General features: G+C 39.9%; 1 protein-coding gene across 1 annotated transcript in view; it reads right to left on the reverse strand.

Moving 5' to 3' along the window:
- Positions 1-782: 782 nt before the first annotated feature.
- Positions 783-15,961, reverse strand: part of CRMP1 (collapsin response mediator protein 1) — a 49,028-nt gene continuing 33,849 nt past the window's right edge. The window contains exons 8-14 of the mRNA XM_032186389.1: positions 15,316-15,436; positions 13,238-13,394; positions 9,667-9,808; positions 7,942-8,112; positions 6,484-6,663; positions 3,628-3,793; positions 783-1,878 (exon numbers count right to left, since the gene is read on the reverse strand). Of these exons, the coding sequence (XP_032042280.1) occupies positions 1,787-1,878; positions 3,628-3,793; positions 6,484-6,663; positions 7,942-8,112; positions 9,667-9,808; positions 13,238-13,394; positions 15,316-15,436 (1,029 nt within the window). The 3' untranslated portion in view covers positions 783-1,786. The remainder of the gene's footprint in view (positions 1,879-3,627; positions 3,794-6,483; positions 6,664-7,941; positions 8,113-9,666; positions 9,809-13,237; positions 13,395-15,315; positions 15,437-15,961) is intronic.

The raw sequence follows: 15,961 nt of genomic DNA on the forward strand, positions 1-15,961 counted from the left end.
GCGCACTGGCTTCAGAGTAAGATGACATGCTTCAGGTAGGCTATTTTCCAAAACTTGACCAGTGCTACATGGTCAAGCCTGAAACGAGATAAAATCATTCCACTGGCAATGTGCTCCTGCAGTACTTTTCCTGTTGCAGCTTGGTAGTGTAGGAAATGGCACAAGGCCAGTGGGAGATGTTTTGCTGACCTGTTTAATTTCAGAGCATCCCACCCTCTGCTATAGCACACACTTCCCCCAACATCTGCAACACAATCAGACAGGTAAAAAGTGATAGAAAATGTTCCTTTTACATAGTCTGTGATATAATCAGAAAAACTGGACAAAGGATTTCTTTCACTCTTACAGAAAAAGATAATACCAAGTCCACGTCCTCTCACCTTTTCTGCATCGTGTCTTGTTCACAACATGCCTGAACACTGCCTAAGGGCAGACAGATCAGCACAGAGCACACCAAGAAAACCAATAGTAAGTCAAATACAGCTTAGGTCTAACTGGAGCATTGCTTACTGTTTATGTACAGATGAAGATGCTGGCAATCAAGTCCATTTGAAGCAAGCTAGGTAAACTTGAAAGCCTTGGAAGAAAGCTGATTTAGGTCTCACTTGGCCAAAATTGAGGCAGCTGCAATATAAGTGGTAATTTTTACAGTGAGCTCTACTTAAGACAGATTATGGCATGCTTACAGTATGCATATGCAGACATCTATACAACGTCCCTTGTGATCTAGGGAGGTTGGTTCCTTCTTTCACATGATGCAGACCTAAAAAGACAGTTTCTCATGAGTTTCTCCATTCTAAATTTTTAATAATAGCAGTAACAGCACTGGAAAGCAGAGGAAGACGCTTACCCATCAATTAATTTCCTTTATTTCACAAGCTTTGAATTCAGAAATAGAACCACGACTAGTAGATCTTGATACGGTAGAGTAAGTAAAAATGCATGTGATTACAAAGGAAAAACTTTGTACAAAAAACTTTAAAAATCCGTCGGCAACTTGGATTATCTGTAAGTACCAAAAAACTCATGCAGAAGGAGAGCACTACTGCCCAGGTGGAGAAATCCCTGCAGGGGTGGCAATGGCATTGCTTTGCATAAATTATGGCGCTGTTGAAAATGGAAACAATGAAGACACAGACTTGGAACATACTGAGTGGGTACAGACAGGTGCTACAGAGACCATTTGTCATTCTAAGTTCTGGTGATTTTCTGTGTCTGAGAAAGTCTGAAGTGCTTCTTGGGTTTATAATAAATTAAAGATAAAACAGAAGCTGCCTATACTACTCTACTGCATACTTTCAAGATGGCCATTTTCTTCCTTCATAAGTGTTTTTGGTGATGGTTTTCAAATACAGATATTAATCTTGGCATTGTGTCTAGTCAATTGTTGGCAACGTGTTCTATAGGGACTCACTCACTGAATGCAACTTGCATAAATAACTCAGTAACATGCATTAACTACTCTAATACAGCAAAAGGGTGCAAAGGAACCATCATTCAGTTACGAGACGAAGCTAAAACCTGTAGTCACTAAAGGGGCAATGGAAGCACCATGCTTTAAGGTGACTATGGCATGAAAGCACAATTGTGAGGCAAGTAGTTCCAAGCAAACACACCACACTATTATCACCTCTTCCTATACAAAAAAAAAAAAAAAAAAAAGACATTTCATTTTTTATTTCCATTAGTACCAAATAAAACTGTGGGTTTGATAACACAGATATTGAAGGGAATGTACATTATTCCCATGATCCTTCCTCCTTGTGTTTCTGTCCATCATCAGTTTTCAGCCAAGACTGGTAATATTAGAGCGACCACCAGGAGGTGCCACGATGCGGTGTCCAGTACGGCGTGGGTTATTGTCATCTATCTGAGCTCCTGAAACAAGAGGAATACAGGAAAGAAAGCTATGAAAAGGAAAAAATCATCAGCAGTGATACTTTACCTGACATTCCAGCTATGCTTCCCTCACATCAGTTGGTTTCTCTCGAGCCAGACCCCTGCCTGAAGCACTAGAGAGATCTTCAAAGGCACATTTCTGTGCCTAGCTCCAGTCATCTTCAATAAGAACTGTAGACTTAAATGTTTGGGATCAGACTGATGCTCATCCTACATGGGCAATTGTTTTCCACTAGCCTGACAAAGAGCCTGTACAGAGATGACAATCTACAGACTAGATTCCCTTCATGAGATCAGACACTAATGGAAAAATATTGCTGCTCTAACTGAGAAAAATAAACTCATATAATGTAGAGTGGCTTTTTCAAACCTGCCTCATTGATTTAGAATGCCTGTCCTCACTGGGTCCATGGGTTAACAGTACAGAAAACCTGATGTTAGTGATTGTAAGTCCACATGAAAAGGAACATTGATCTCATATAAATTCATACCCACTTCAAAACACATTTTAAAATGCTGGAAGATTAAACTTATGACAGCCAGCTTTCTGCCACACTAAATATCATGTGATCACACGAGCTTCTTACAGGTAACGTAACACTACCATGAAAGTGTAGGATCATTTTAAATGCTATCATAGTCTCTGGTTAATTCCATAAACAGTAATGTGCATTTGCCTGATTTGGGTCATGCTTGTTAGCACCAGGTGCCACGGTAATACACAGATCCAGCAGTGGACTGTGAAACCACAGGTTTGCGTGCTTTTGAAAATCCCACTTATTATTATTGTTAGAGGTCAAGATTGAAAGCACTTTTTTGCTTCATAGAGACTTACATATTTGTATATGCTCACCATGGACCTAACTGTACAGGGAAAAATATACTCCAATTCACCAGAAGGGTCTTTAAAATATTTGCTCTCCTTAGGCATTCTTCCAGAGGTTTCATTTAGTTTCTAAAGACAGGATCTGTCAGGGATGAAAACTCCACCATTGGCTCCCACAGGGGAGAAAATCCAGTCACTTTCATAACAACATCATAAAGAGCCACTTATTTACCAACTGGGCTGTAGACTTTTGAAGGACAATGATTTGGCACACTTATAATTATCTTCAAACGTCAGGAATTATTTCCAACAACCCCAAAGGATGATTTTCTTGTCTATTTCTTATGTACTGTGGAAAATGTTTTGGGTATCAAGAGCAAAGAGACAAGAAATACTATAATCGGCATATTAATAGATTCTGCATGTGATTTTCTGACCATGGACAAGGACAGTTGAAGTTTCTGTGTCTAGCAGTTTCTGGTGATACAGCAAGAAAGAAATGTGAGGTGTTTGAGCCACATGAGTCACACCAGGCCCAAGTCCCATCACTGATACGTACTAACAGGCCTCAGTTGTATCAACCAGAGACCTCAGCTAACCATAAGGTGTCAGGTAAATAATACTACAAGACTGCAAGCAGATAAATATTTTAGATGACAAACATTCTGAATATTTGGTAATTTGTAAAATATTCCTAGAGAAAGAATGTATACGAACATACCTAACTATAGATGTTCTTACGTATATATATACACACATGTATATATATATATATATATGTGTGTATATATATTTCATACATATATGATTAAAGAGGTAATTTTTATAATTGAAATTTATCAGCAACAATCCATACACACTGAAGGCTTTAAAGGCATTTCTAATGAGTCAGGTTGACTTACCTGATAAGCTAAAATTAGACTGGTGGAGGTTCCTGATTGGTGGGGGCTGGTTTTTGGCAGGGGAGGATTTAGTTGAGGGTGCAGGAGTTGCATATTTTGGCGTAGCTGGGATTTCATACACAGGCCCATCATACATTCCTCTGGAGACTCCTTGCAGTCCTCCCACCTAAAGCAAGAGCAGAATAAAATCAGACACTGAATGCCCTGATAATGCTCCCTAATGATACTGGTAAACAGAGGCCACCGAGCACAGAGCTATATTCTGCATTAGCTGAGGTACACATTCGTACTATTGTCAAAGCTACAGTCAGCTTTGTATAAAAAGGAAACTATGAAGTCTCCTCTCATAATTTTATAAATATATATATATATAATAAATATATATAAACACATGAGATCAAGACTTAATAGGCTTCCTTCACAGTCAGTGGAGAAAAATTGGATCTCAAAAGAACAATAGCTCTCACCTAAGATATTTATTTTATGTAAGATCAGTCAATGTCATCTCTACATTCAAAGGATTTTCAGTATGGTGGGATCAGGTGAGTCTCATATGTGAGCTGCTGAATCACATTTTGGTTGTGGTAAGACTGACAATCACTATATAGACTCTAGCAATTTCACTCTTAGAATCATAGAATATCCTGAGTTGGAAGGGACCCATAAGGATCATCAAGTCCAACTCCTGGTACCGTGTAACTACATGCACAATCCAATCGCTTCTTAAATTCAGACAGGCTTGGTGCAGTAACTATTTTGGAGCAGCTCTTACCTGGTTTCTCTGCTCCTCCCCTTCAAATATCACATTATTTCCATTAGAACCTCATTGAAAAGCAGTGACTTTTTTTTTTTTTTAAATAAAATTTCAAAAGTTTCCACTTCTTGTCACGAACTAGAAAAGCAATTATACAACAGACTGCAGCTTGGGACCCATCTTTCATTATCTGTCAATAGACTATCTGTCACCTGAGTTTTGATTTCAGTTTAAGGTCTCTATCTTATCCCTGTACTGTTCCTATTAGAATTATGAGGAAAGATAATCGTAACAGTCTCATTGTCCTAAAAAACAAACAAACAAACAAACAAACACAGAAATCTAGGAAACAGTACTTTAAAAAACACTTTAAATTTTCAGGAAGAATCTGAAGCCACTGAATTTCTTAATCCAAAGCCCATCCAAAGGATTATAAATCTAAGGCTTACACAACTATTGTTTCAGGACCCTTTCCCCAGTGAGTTAACAGTACAATTAAAGTACTGGGGAGGAAGGCCACACTATTCATGGGGGTCTGATCTTGCTCTTACAGAAATCAGTGCATTTTCCTTGCTTTTGGTGACAGGGACGTCAGGCTCAGAAGAGACACTGTCTCACAAGCTGAGCCAAAGCTAATGCCCCGAGGGAAGCAGCTGCTGATCACAGCAGTGAATCCGCTATCCAGGGCTCCACAAAGGCAGGGATTTGCACTGCTATCCCTGTTCCAGGAGGTTTTCCCTGGGCCAGCTAAAGCTTTGCAGACCCTTGTGTGATGGGTTTTGCTGTGTGGTGACATAGCCACATGATGGTGGCTGATATCACGATCAGTGGGTTTTCCTAAATCTTTTCAATTAAAAAAATTTGACTGTGAAAAGAAACACAAGACATAAGACTGCTCTCACTTCCTCTCAGCAGGCAGCAGAGGGAGCTGGATGAGCAATAATGTCAATGCCTCACTTGGTCCCTCTGCAGACCTTTGCTTATGGATCTAGAATCAAAGGTCTTTCCCCAAATCCAGGCCCACTACAAGATGCAAGTTATTTGGGCTGGTTACTTTTGAGCAAATCCTTGGTGTAAGGCACCACTCTCTGATACTTGTTTTTCAAGTGCTGTTTTCACTATTTAAATAGCATCATCACTCCAATTTATATAGCATTCCCATGTGCTAAACCCTTGAAAGGCAGATGTGGAGACCCATGTCACCTAACCGATTAACGTTAAAATAAAATAAGAAAAAAGAAAGAAAAATTAATTTGTTGGTATTTTGCAAAACTCCTTTGCAGATGCATTTTATTTTTATGCCTCTTATCCTTCCCACTTGTAGACTTGATTTCAGCTGCCACCCTTACAGGCAATGGCATATGCCTTGTTGAAGAAAATACATTTTTTTGGTAAATTTGTCGTTGCTACCTGCTCTCACAAAGTACTTTATTGCCCAGTGGCAAAAAGCAACCCAAAACTAGCACCAAGCCAACTGGTTTTCAACAGGGGAGTGTGAATATAATTCAATACCAGAACTGACCAAGTCGTGATCTTGGTCATTTCCCAAGCTTCTATTTAAATACACAATAAAAGCTTCCTGAGCTGTGAATGCTGCTAATACTCAGTTTAGCAAATGCACCAACAGCAGTTCAGAGATGCCAAATATAATGAGCATCTCCGACTTAGATGCTTTTCTTCTCTGCAATGGGGCTGTTCAGCATGCGAAGCTTAGTAGCAATTTAAAATGCTATTTTTCTTCTGGCTAACCCTCCTTCCAAAGAATCTGCATCTTTTTGCTGACATCTAACTAAAAGTAAATTCTATCACTATTCCACCTCCCTTCAAAAGACTGCACAGCTGGGCATACAGCAATTATACCCAAATGGCACTTATGTGCTCTACCCACTGAAGTGCAATTTTAAATTATATCAGCTCGCACTTGCAGAGGAGCCAGTTTTTGGTCATATTTTGACCATATACAAACATAGGTCAGACATAAATCATACATAGGTCATCTAATACAGATTTATATTAGCACAGTAGTAATAATAATTAAAATTTGCTAATGTGGTTCTGAAAAGGTATGCCTTGGAAGAAAATTAAATAATATCTGACATTACCTTATTCCTGATTTTGACGCGCTGGTAAAGATATTCAGGGAAAGGTTTGCGAGGGATGAAGCGGCCCATTCCTTTATTTACGTGCAGGTTTCCATCTTCAAACACTATCTTCCCTTGGCTTATGACCACTAGCGGGGCACCGTGGCACTCCATTCCTTCAAAGATGTTGTACTCAACAGCCTGAGGATCAACCAATATACTCACTGCAAGTTCAGTACAAGGTCTCCTTCAGTTAGTAACTTACAATACACATTTGTAGTCATATTTTTAAGCAACTGCCATTAACAGGCATATAAAATTGCTTTTTTTCTGAAGGAAAAGCAATGCATTTCTATGCATTGTTATTGATTAAATGATTAAAAAGCATCTGTCCAGTCAGACTCCCCTGTATGTATTGCTCACTTTCCATCAAGACTTTATCTCATTTGCTTTTGAGGACTTACCCTGTTTATCCAGAACCTCTAGAAATTCAATAATCTTAATAAGAAGGAAAATTCTGACTCAGCTGTTGGATATCCAGAAGATTTAGTCCTATCACGCATGTGGTGTGACTGCATAAGGGAATTTCTAAGCCCCTGCAAAGAAAGCTTCAGACTTGCAGCAAGTACTGAGTTTTCAGGGCCAGCATATTTCTGTCTGAATTTTTCTATCTGAAAAAGCCCAGAAAGGACCAGGAAAGCTTGAAGCTAGATGGAAATGACAGTCAAGTGGCAGGTGATTATTACTTTCTCAAAAATACTGAGATATCTCAAGACAGAGAAATAAACAATGCATCATCTAAAGTTTTTAAAGGTTTTCAAAGGTTTCTGCCCTTTTAATATAAATCATATCACTAGATTTTCAATACAAGTTTTGGAAGAATTTCCCAATATGTATTTAAAAAAACACTGAACATAATAAGATAAAAACTTTGAGATAGATAACATGTAAGGTAAACGCATAAGACCCGTCACTGCCAAAATTAACATGACTGTGAGTCACTGGTATTCTGTGTTAAGGGGCTGAGAAGTACTACACATCAAAGCTTTGGAATTAAATAAGAAATCCCATCCATAAAGCTGATCAGAGCTGTACTATCAAAATATTTAATCATCTATAATATGCTAGAATACTATTGATTTAATTGTGCATTTTATATTAGGTGTTTCTCATACAAGCAAAAGAAGTGAGCTGGTTTTAAATGTATTTTCACAACTTTATTAACCTCAGCTGCAGACCTGCTGATTCATACCTATTTACAGGTCAGGCACAAGCATACAAAAATAGTGCAATTGTATATGCTGAGAGAAAAGAAATCCTTCCAATGCAAGATTCAATACTTTCATTTTCAGAAATAATTACATGTTTCAGAAAAGGATCAGGCTGTTACCCCACTCTTCTATATCCAATACATTTGTTCACATGAATTTGACATTTGAAAAGCAACAGAGACGTTGCTTGTTTTCTTTTTCTTCTTACCGATTTATGGCTTTTAGCTGTTATAGTCTTCACCTTATCAGGGTCCCAAATAACAACATCAGCATCCGATCCTACAGCAATCCGTCCTTTTCTTGGATACAGATTAAAGATTTTGGCAGCATTGGTGCTGGTGACAGCTACAAACTGGCTTTCGTCCATCTTACCTGTGGCCTAAAAACAACATAACTTGACCAAAGCACATTTATAATACAGAGATTGAGTATTCAGAGTGCTGAATGGTTGAGGAGATACAGGAAAGTGTGTTGTTCATATATCTGGTGATGTTGTACGAAATTAGGCTTTATTGAGCAGGATTTTATATAAGGAACATTACTTTGGAGTTTCAGGTAAGTGAATGCGTTATTCCTGGCTGTCAAGTTTCTCAGCTAAGGTCCGCTTCCCTGCTCTGATGCATGTGTGCTTTGCTGCTAGTCCTAATAATTCCCATTTAAATATTTTACTGATTTTAAACCAGGGAAATTATATGAGTATTACAAGATTAAATAAAAGATCAAATATAAAAAATGCTCAGACTGTTTAGAAACATTTTTTGCAAATTAAGTCCATTCTACTAGTAGTATTACAACATCTATAAATCTAAGTAATACAACCCCAGTTATAAAGCTCTTGCCTGGAGAAATGTCACCACCAATTGAACTTTTTATACAGTCAGTGATGGCTTAATAGCAGCTGTTCACTTCAGCTTTTTGATTTTTCAGCAGAGTATTTTGGGGTCTTCTCTGGAAGTAAACAAGAGCAACGTTTATTTGTTTAACACATTTTCTGCCTAGTCAACCAGGAGATTCACAAAATAAAAGCTACTCAGTGGTCCAGGAATTAATGTCACCACCTGTAAATCCCATTTAGTAACACTTGTGGCAGCTGTTTCCCTTCATATGAGTTAACAAAAGGGAAATATCCCTGGCAGGTTGCGTTGCATTTTTCTTGCTTTCCTGCTTTGCTCCTACATGCCGGATATCAGAAGCTGCTTCTGTGCTTCTAAACTCAATAGCATTCCCTGAAGAAAGGGGTTATTAAACATGGTCTGGGTAAAGTGCTCATGAGAGCATTTTAAATATTACCACCTTGCAGTCTGCAATATGCATTCAAGTGCAATGCAGTGTAAGGTAATAAGTGCATGTGTGAGTGAGACTGGGTGTTTATGTGAAGACGGGCAATGGAGGGAGGATATCATTTTATATCAGGATCCATGGAACCATCAAAAAATTGCTAACATACACCGGCACCCCACAGCAAAATATGCCACTATGAATTACATGCAGTGTTCTCCTTCAAAGCATTTCATGGTGTAGCCTCAGGCTCAGCTGCCATCCATTTGTAATTTCTCAAAAACGATGAGACACTTCCCAAATTCAAACAATCCATTCATCACGTTTATACGGGGTCTACTTCAAAATCATTAAACTGCTTCCAGATCCTATGTCTGTGAGAAGCAACTCCTCTGACACAACTGAAAAAATTACAGCAGTTTAGTCTGTGAAGCCTCAGGTCTGATAAAACACTATGGCTTTGTGCTGTCAGAAATGAAACACAGACCTGAGTTTATAAAACTTTGAAACAAACAGTTCATATTGTAGTAGGTCTCTGGGAATTCTCAGATATATATTAGAAAGTCACTGAAGTACCGGCCAAGAGTCTCCTGGCTTGCATTATTCAGCCAACAGTCAAATTCTTTTTAATCCATACAAGTAAGTAATTACTTACTACAGCCTTGTCCCAGACCACAGTCATTCTTTCCTCAATTCCATTGACCCCTTCAGGAATCATAGTGAAGTTGTCCTTTCCAATGGCTTTCTGGGCAGTGCTATATGGGCAATGTCCACTTCCCGTCACCTGCAGGTCCCCACTGCGGAGTTAACACACAGAAGGTTTATAGCAGTCACCAAGGCTACCTTGGTCTCGGACTCACTCAAATGGAGCCTACACGATGGAGGTATAGGCTACAAGTCATGTCAGCAGCCTCTACGTGTTGGTCACATATCACTGAAGAGCAACAGCAGTATTGGACATCTCCACTTTCCCTCAGGAACATCCTGAATTCCCAGATTACAGCCCCCTCAGGTTTAAGGCTGCTTATCGACAGATCAGACACAAGCACTAACCAGGACAAAGGATTATTAAAAGATTAAGGAAATGTCTGATGCACTCAGGATAAATTCATAACCGTGTTTAGAAATAAAAGCATATTTTACAATGCAGAGTAATGAGCATCAAGCTTGTTTCCCTGCATTTCTCCTCTGCACATATACTTCTCTTGTAATTTTTACACAAATATTCCTTGACTGGCCTACCAAAACAGAATGATGAAAATAAAAAAGGAAGAATATTCTAAAAAAGGGAGTAGTATTCTAAACAAACAAAAAAGTGGATAGCTCAAGTGTACTTGCACTCTTGCACTCTGGATTTATTTAATCTAAATGTCTTACACAGACAAAGGTATGGAGTAAAACACAGAAAGAGCAACCAAACAACAATGATTTTATGTATCTTTTTTTTTTCACCTTAGAGAAAAATGCTTTGCAGATATCAGAACTTGTACACTGCTACTTTGGGGAATAAGGAAGAAGAACAAAACCAATATGTGGTATCTTGAAATAAATAAATAAATAAATAAATAAATAAAGGTTCTTTACTATCCACAGGAAACGGCTAATAGTTTTAGATCTTGACTAAGTTTACAGGAGTCAAGCACATTAAAACAAACTACAACTGCTTCTATCAGTCCAGAAGGGTGATGTCCACAAGAGGCTGACAACCTTTTTTAAAACTGATCATATAAGTTCCAGCTTTGAAACATTTGAATGACTTTGATCCACAAATTTAGGTTCCAACAAGCTAACAAATAGCCAACTACAGAAAAAAAGGGATCACACATCAGTAATTCTAATGCAATTTTCTGAACTGCCAGCCCTAATGATTGCTGACAGTCAGAGAAGACCCTTTAGCCTCCTTTCTGGTTCTTCACTATGTTCACAACCAGCCATTCATTTTTTGTTAGAAGGCAAAGTCATGTATTTAATGGTGAAAAGGCAGATATGTTTTAGCTATTCCTAATTATTGAGTGTCTGGTATTACTGCATAGGATTAAACCAAATCCATCAGCAAAACATTAATTTATTCTAACACAGACACAAAGATATGAACTGCATGCCATTTCTTCTTTCTTGCTGTTTTTCTGTCAGCTAAGTTCTTCACAGCTTAGACTCTCTCCTCTTTTTTACTTCTCTGGCATTAATATAGCCATGAAAACATCAATGTCACAGCCAAGCCCTATATCCCTGTCTGTTTCCTTGTGTTTATGTTGTTACGCTCTCCTTCCACTATGCTATTAACTCATCTGAACTCCACTTTTCTTCTCCTCTAACATCTAATAACAGGCTCTGCACTCCCCAGTCTAGCCAACAGAAGACCCCGGCAGCTGCCAAATGTCACTCTTGGGAGATACCCAACAACTCAGGGTTATACACGAGCACTCCTACTGATAGATCTCCTCTACTAACAGCTAACAGATCAGCTAGCAAATTGAGAGATAAAGGGATCACCACAGAAAACATCTCAGAAAAAGAAACTGGTGGGAATTAACCGAAGACGTATATATCTTTAAGCACCTCACTAATACTTCATGATGTTATTCTTCACCATAAACGATGTTTTCAAGGCTGATGACATCTTCCATTTAGCACCAAGATCCCACCTCTCTAGTTCAGAAGAAACAGCACGTCACAGCAGCAATAATGCGGCAGTACACCATGGAAGATGAAAGCTACCCCAAGGTGTATGGCCCGTGGATGAAAAAAGGACCAAATGTCATAAGACAAATCCAATCTGCAAACCTCATGAGACACCTTTGATTTTTATACTTTCCACTTTTTAGCAAAAAAAAATAAATCAACAGATTCTGTGGGAAACAGCATAAGCAGTATGCATACTTGCAGAAGAAGATCGTTGTGAGGATTCTTTAATGAATGTAAATTACCAATCTCCTGATGAACAGTGAAATAGAAAAGTGAAATATTATCTTTACCATCATTCTTGCATAAAATTCCCCACAAACACATGGCAGAGGGATAATATACACAGCTCTTTTTAGTTTCACAGTATAGATTTAAAGTATTAAAACCAAAAGCAGGCTAAGCTGCTGTCATTTATGATCTAGGACTTTAAGCCAGTAAGAAAAAAAAAGTCATTTTTGCATGGTAGGAGGATAATGAAAACTTCTCTGTCTCCTCAATTTGTCTTTCTGATGTTAATGTTAATGTCATTATTTGGATTCCAAGTCTAAAATTTCTCTTTCTATTTTAGCCGATTTGTTTTAACCCACATACCGTTATTTGTGGACTCTTTCTGAAAACATGTAGCTGTGTCTGACAGTAAAGGACCAAACATTCTTATACACATTCACGTATGCTGGCTAAGAGCCTTACCCTCACACAGTGAGCTTCACTCTTTATGATGCTGACAATGACATGTGAGGCCAGAAAAGTAATTTTTCCTCGTTGTTCTTATTTTAAGGAACAGAAATATCAATTATGGAAAATCAGGCCACCAGGCCTTCAGAACAGAGCAAATGCCTGCATGTTCTTACCAGGAATGCGTGTAACTCAAGAGCTTGACTACACATTCATTAACAGTGCAGTGCAGTGCTGCTGTGAACATTTACAATTCAGTTTAAGACAGCCTAATTCTCAGAAGTGCTCCAGCTTACCTGCACCAGCTCTGACCAAAATGGCTCCAGGAAAGCTATCTTGGTTCCAGCTATCTCTCTGCACTGGGACAACTCTAATTTCAGGACCTGTGCTTGTGATATATGACTGGGACTTAAAACTGAGACTATGCTCACAGATGGGGGTTTATCCACCAGGCTATTGCTTACTCTGGAAGGTGATGTGATCCAACTATATATTAACTATTTGGCTAGAGAAAACAGAGAATTAGAGAGAAAGCTAGTTTGAAGTCCTAGGCTAAAGACTGTTTATCTAGCTGTGCAACTAGGAATCACTTGAAAAGCAGAAGGAAAAAGAAATATAACCTGAATAGCCAACAAGTGTATTTTGAATGTGCTAACTAGAATCTGGAGGGTCCAGGCCTGCTCACCAGATTGGCAGCCTAAACACAGGGGCAAAACAATCCCTGCTTTTCTACCATTCCTTCTCTGCCGTGTCTTGTATGGGACTGCTTTAAAGGAAACTGAGCTGATCCCTAGGTGCTTTATTCCATGTGGCATTTGTACTTGCCCAGATATCAGCCTATAAAAAAAATAAAAATAAGGTCTTACCATGCTAAGAGTGAATTCAAGTAATCTGGAGTGGTAGGATCAGGGCTCAGAGGTGGTGAGGTCACAAAAGCAGCAGCCTTGGCCCAGTTTTTGCTCCAGTAATGTGTTCCATCTGTCCCCAAGCTGGCAGTGATCGGCTCTCCAAAAACAAGGGGACCTTGGGGAAAGCAAGAATATACAGGAACTGATTACAATCCACTCTCTTTCCAGCACATTATAGAGCTTGCTGCACACAGCCATGTATAATTTATGCATTGCTACATGGTCAGCGTAGCTCCCAGAAAATTAAGCAGCGTTGGCTTTGTCTGTATGATAAAAAATTAATCAGGAGGCTCTCTGAGTTACACATGCTTTTGATCAGGATATTTACAAAGCTCTCTTTCTAATCCAGGAGGAGACAGTTCAGACCTGGTTTTAATTTGTACTATTTTAATCACAGACATGTTCTCTCTGTTGCTCTGCTTCAGAGTGATTTTAGGTGGAGGATGGGCTCCAGCTGACAGATGCCTTTTTACCACTCTCAGGTTGGGCACAGCACCAGCAGATAACAGCATATGGTCCCACCAGCAAACTCCAAGTCTCCATGAATACAAATACCAAGATAATATTTAGCTCTTTGGCTTCTCCACAGTGCTCATGCACTTTCGAGCAGAAACCAGCAGAACAGTCCTGACTCCTTTCCCTCCTTCATTTTCAAATGAAATGAAGTAAAAACTGACATCGAGAACAAGATGGGAAAAGCTCTTTATGGACCTTTTTCCTCACCACCTTTGTAAACAGAGGCAAGTGGAAGAAGAGGAGAGGCACTGTGGAAATAGTCAGAGAAATGGAGGAAACAGAAGACAAAGTGGGAAAAGAAAAGGAAAAGAAGGAAGGAAAAGGGTGGGAAAACACTGACAATTCAGGAGAACAGAGGGGAGCAGAGGAGAGGAATTATTAATAAGATGCAGTTTGTGGCAGAAAGTGAGGATTGCAAAAGAAAGATTGACTGTGAAAGGACAAAGATTTCGCTCTCTATGGGTACCTCAAGGGACGCTGTAGCGAGGTGGGGGTTGGCCTGTTCTCCCACGTGCCTGGTGACAGAACGAGGGGGAATGGGCTTAAGTTGAGCCAGGGGAGTTTTAGGTTAGATGTTAGGAAGAACTTCTTCACTGAAAGGGTTGTGAGGCACTGGAACAGGCTGCCCAGGGAAGTGGTGGAGTCACCATCCCTGGAAGTCTTCAAAAGACGTTTAGATGTAGAGCTTAGGGAAATGGTTTAGTGGGGACTGTTAGCGTTAGGTCAGAGGTTGGACTCGATGATCTTGAGGTCTCTTCCAACCTAGAAAATTCTGTGATTCTGTGATTTTCAATCTCTTGAGTAGCCCCATGCCACGCTATGTCCTGTCCCACCACCTGTGAGAAAGAGCTGAGTCTCCCAGTACTACAGCACCTCAGGTGCTGTTTCTGTGAGGCACTTGTTTCAGCAAACAAAGGTAGCTTCAAAATGGGCTCCCTCCAGGCTCACAAGTCCCTTTTGGGTGGTCTTTAACCTTGACCCTTGCACGGCTGCACTGAGCAATGCTGACCCACAGACATCCCCATGCACAAGGGTCACACCACAGTCTTGGAGGGGATGGGGGGGGGGCGTGCTTAGAGTTTGTGGAGCAAGACAACGGGGAATGGCCTCAAGTTGTGCCAGGGGAGGTTCAGGTTGGAAATGAGGAGACATTTCTTCTCAGAAAGAGCAGTCAAGCTTTGGAACAAGTTGCCCAGGGAGGTGATGGAGTCACCATCCCTTGGGGTGTTTAAGGAAAGGTTGGACATAGTGCTTAGGGACATGGTTTCGTGCGTGATACTGGTGGTAGGGGGACGGTTGGACCAGATGGATCTTGGAGGTCTTTTCAAACCTTAATGATTCTATGATTCTCAATGGAAAACCACAGAAGGGCCTATTTACAGTTTTCTTAGCCCCAAATATTTAGCATCCATGATCTGGGTCAAGATGTACAGATCAGTCTGCCAGCAACTTATTTTTTTCCACTGAGCTTCTATTCAACACAAAATCCAAGTCTGGGGGCAGAAAAGCAAGTCTCTTACCTCTCTTTCTAGCCAGTGCAATGATATCAGCTGCACTCTTACTCATCACCTTGGTAATGTACACTGGGCAGTTTATTCGACTGGCAATGGTGATGGCACGGAAAACTGCTTCTGCTTCAAGCTGAGGGATAAAGAATGAAAGAAGTTAAATGCAAAAGCAGACAAGAAAAAATGAACTGGAGTACTGAGCCATATTTCTCATTGTTTAGCAACAATACTTCAGGACTAAATTCTGTTTTTTCCATAGTGGGATATGCAGTGCTGGAAAGCAAGAGCTAACCCCCTCGGGCATTTTGTGTTAGGAGTAATCACAGCCAGGCTGTACTTGCTAAGGGGGTACAGTTGTCCTAGTGCTAACACAGTTCACTGGCCCTCAGGGAAGATCACATCCAAGTGGCTGGCAGGGCTCCTTCTTATCTCCTTCCCAAGCCTGTACTTTGGGCCTCTCACTGTATTCTGCAGCTGGAAGGAGAACGAAGCAAGGGAACAGTGCCCCAGCTTGGAGCTCTCCCTGGCAGCTTACCCCCTGAAATCTTTATATAAGAGGACAGTGAACGTAAAGTATTCCCAAACAGCAGCTTCAGCATTATGGACTGAATTTAGCCCATAATCCATAAAAGCCTTTGAAACATCGGCCAGTAAGCCC

This window comes from Aythya fuligula, chromosome 4 (genome assembly GCF_009819795.1).
Source record: "Aythya fuligula isolate bAytFul2 chromosome 4, bAytFul2.pri, whole genome shotgun sequence".
NCBI lineage: Eukaryota > Metazoa > Chordata > Aves > Anseriformes > Anatidae > Aythya > Aythya fuligula.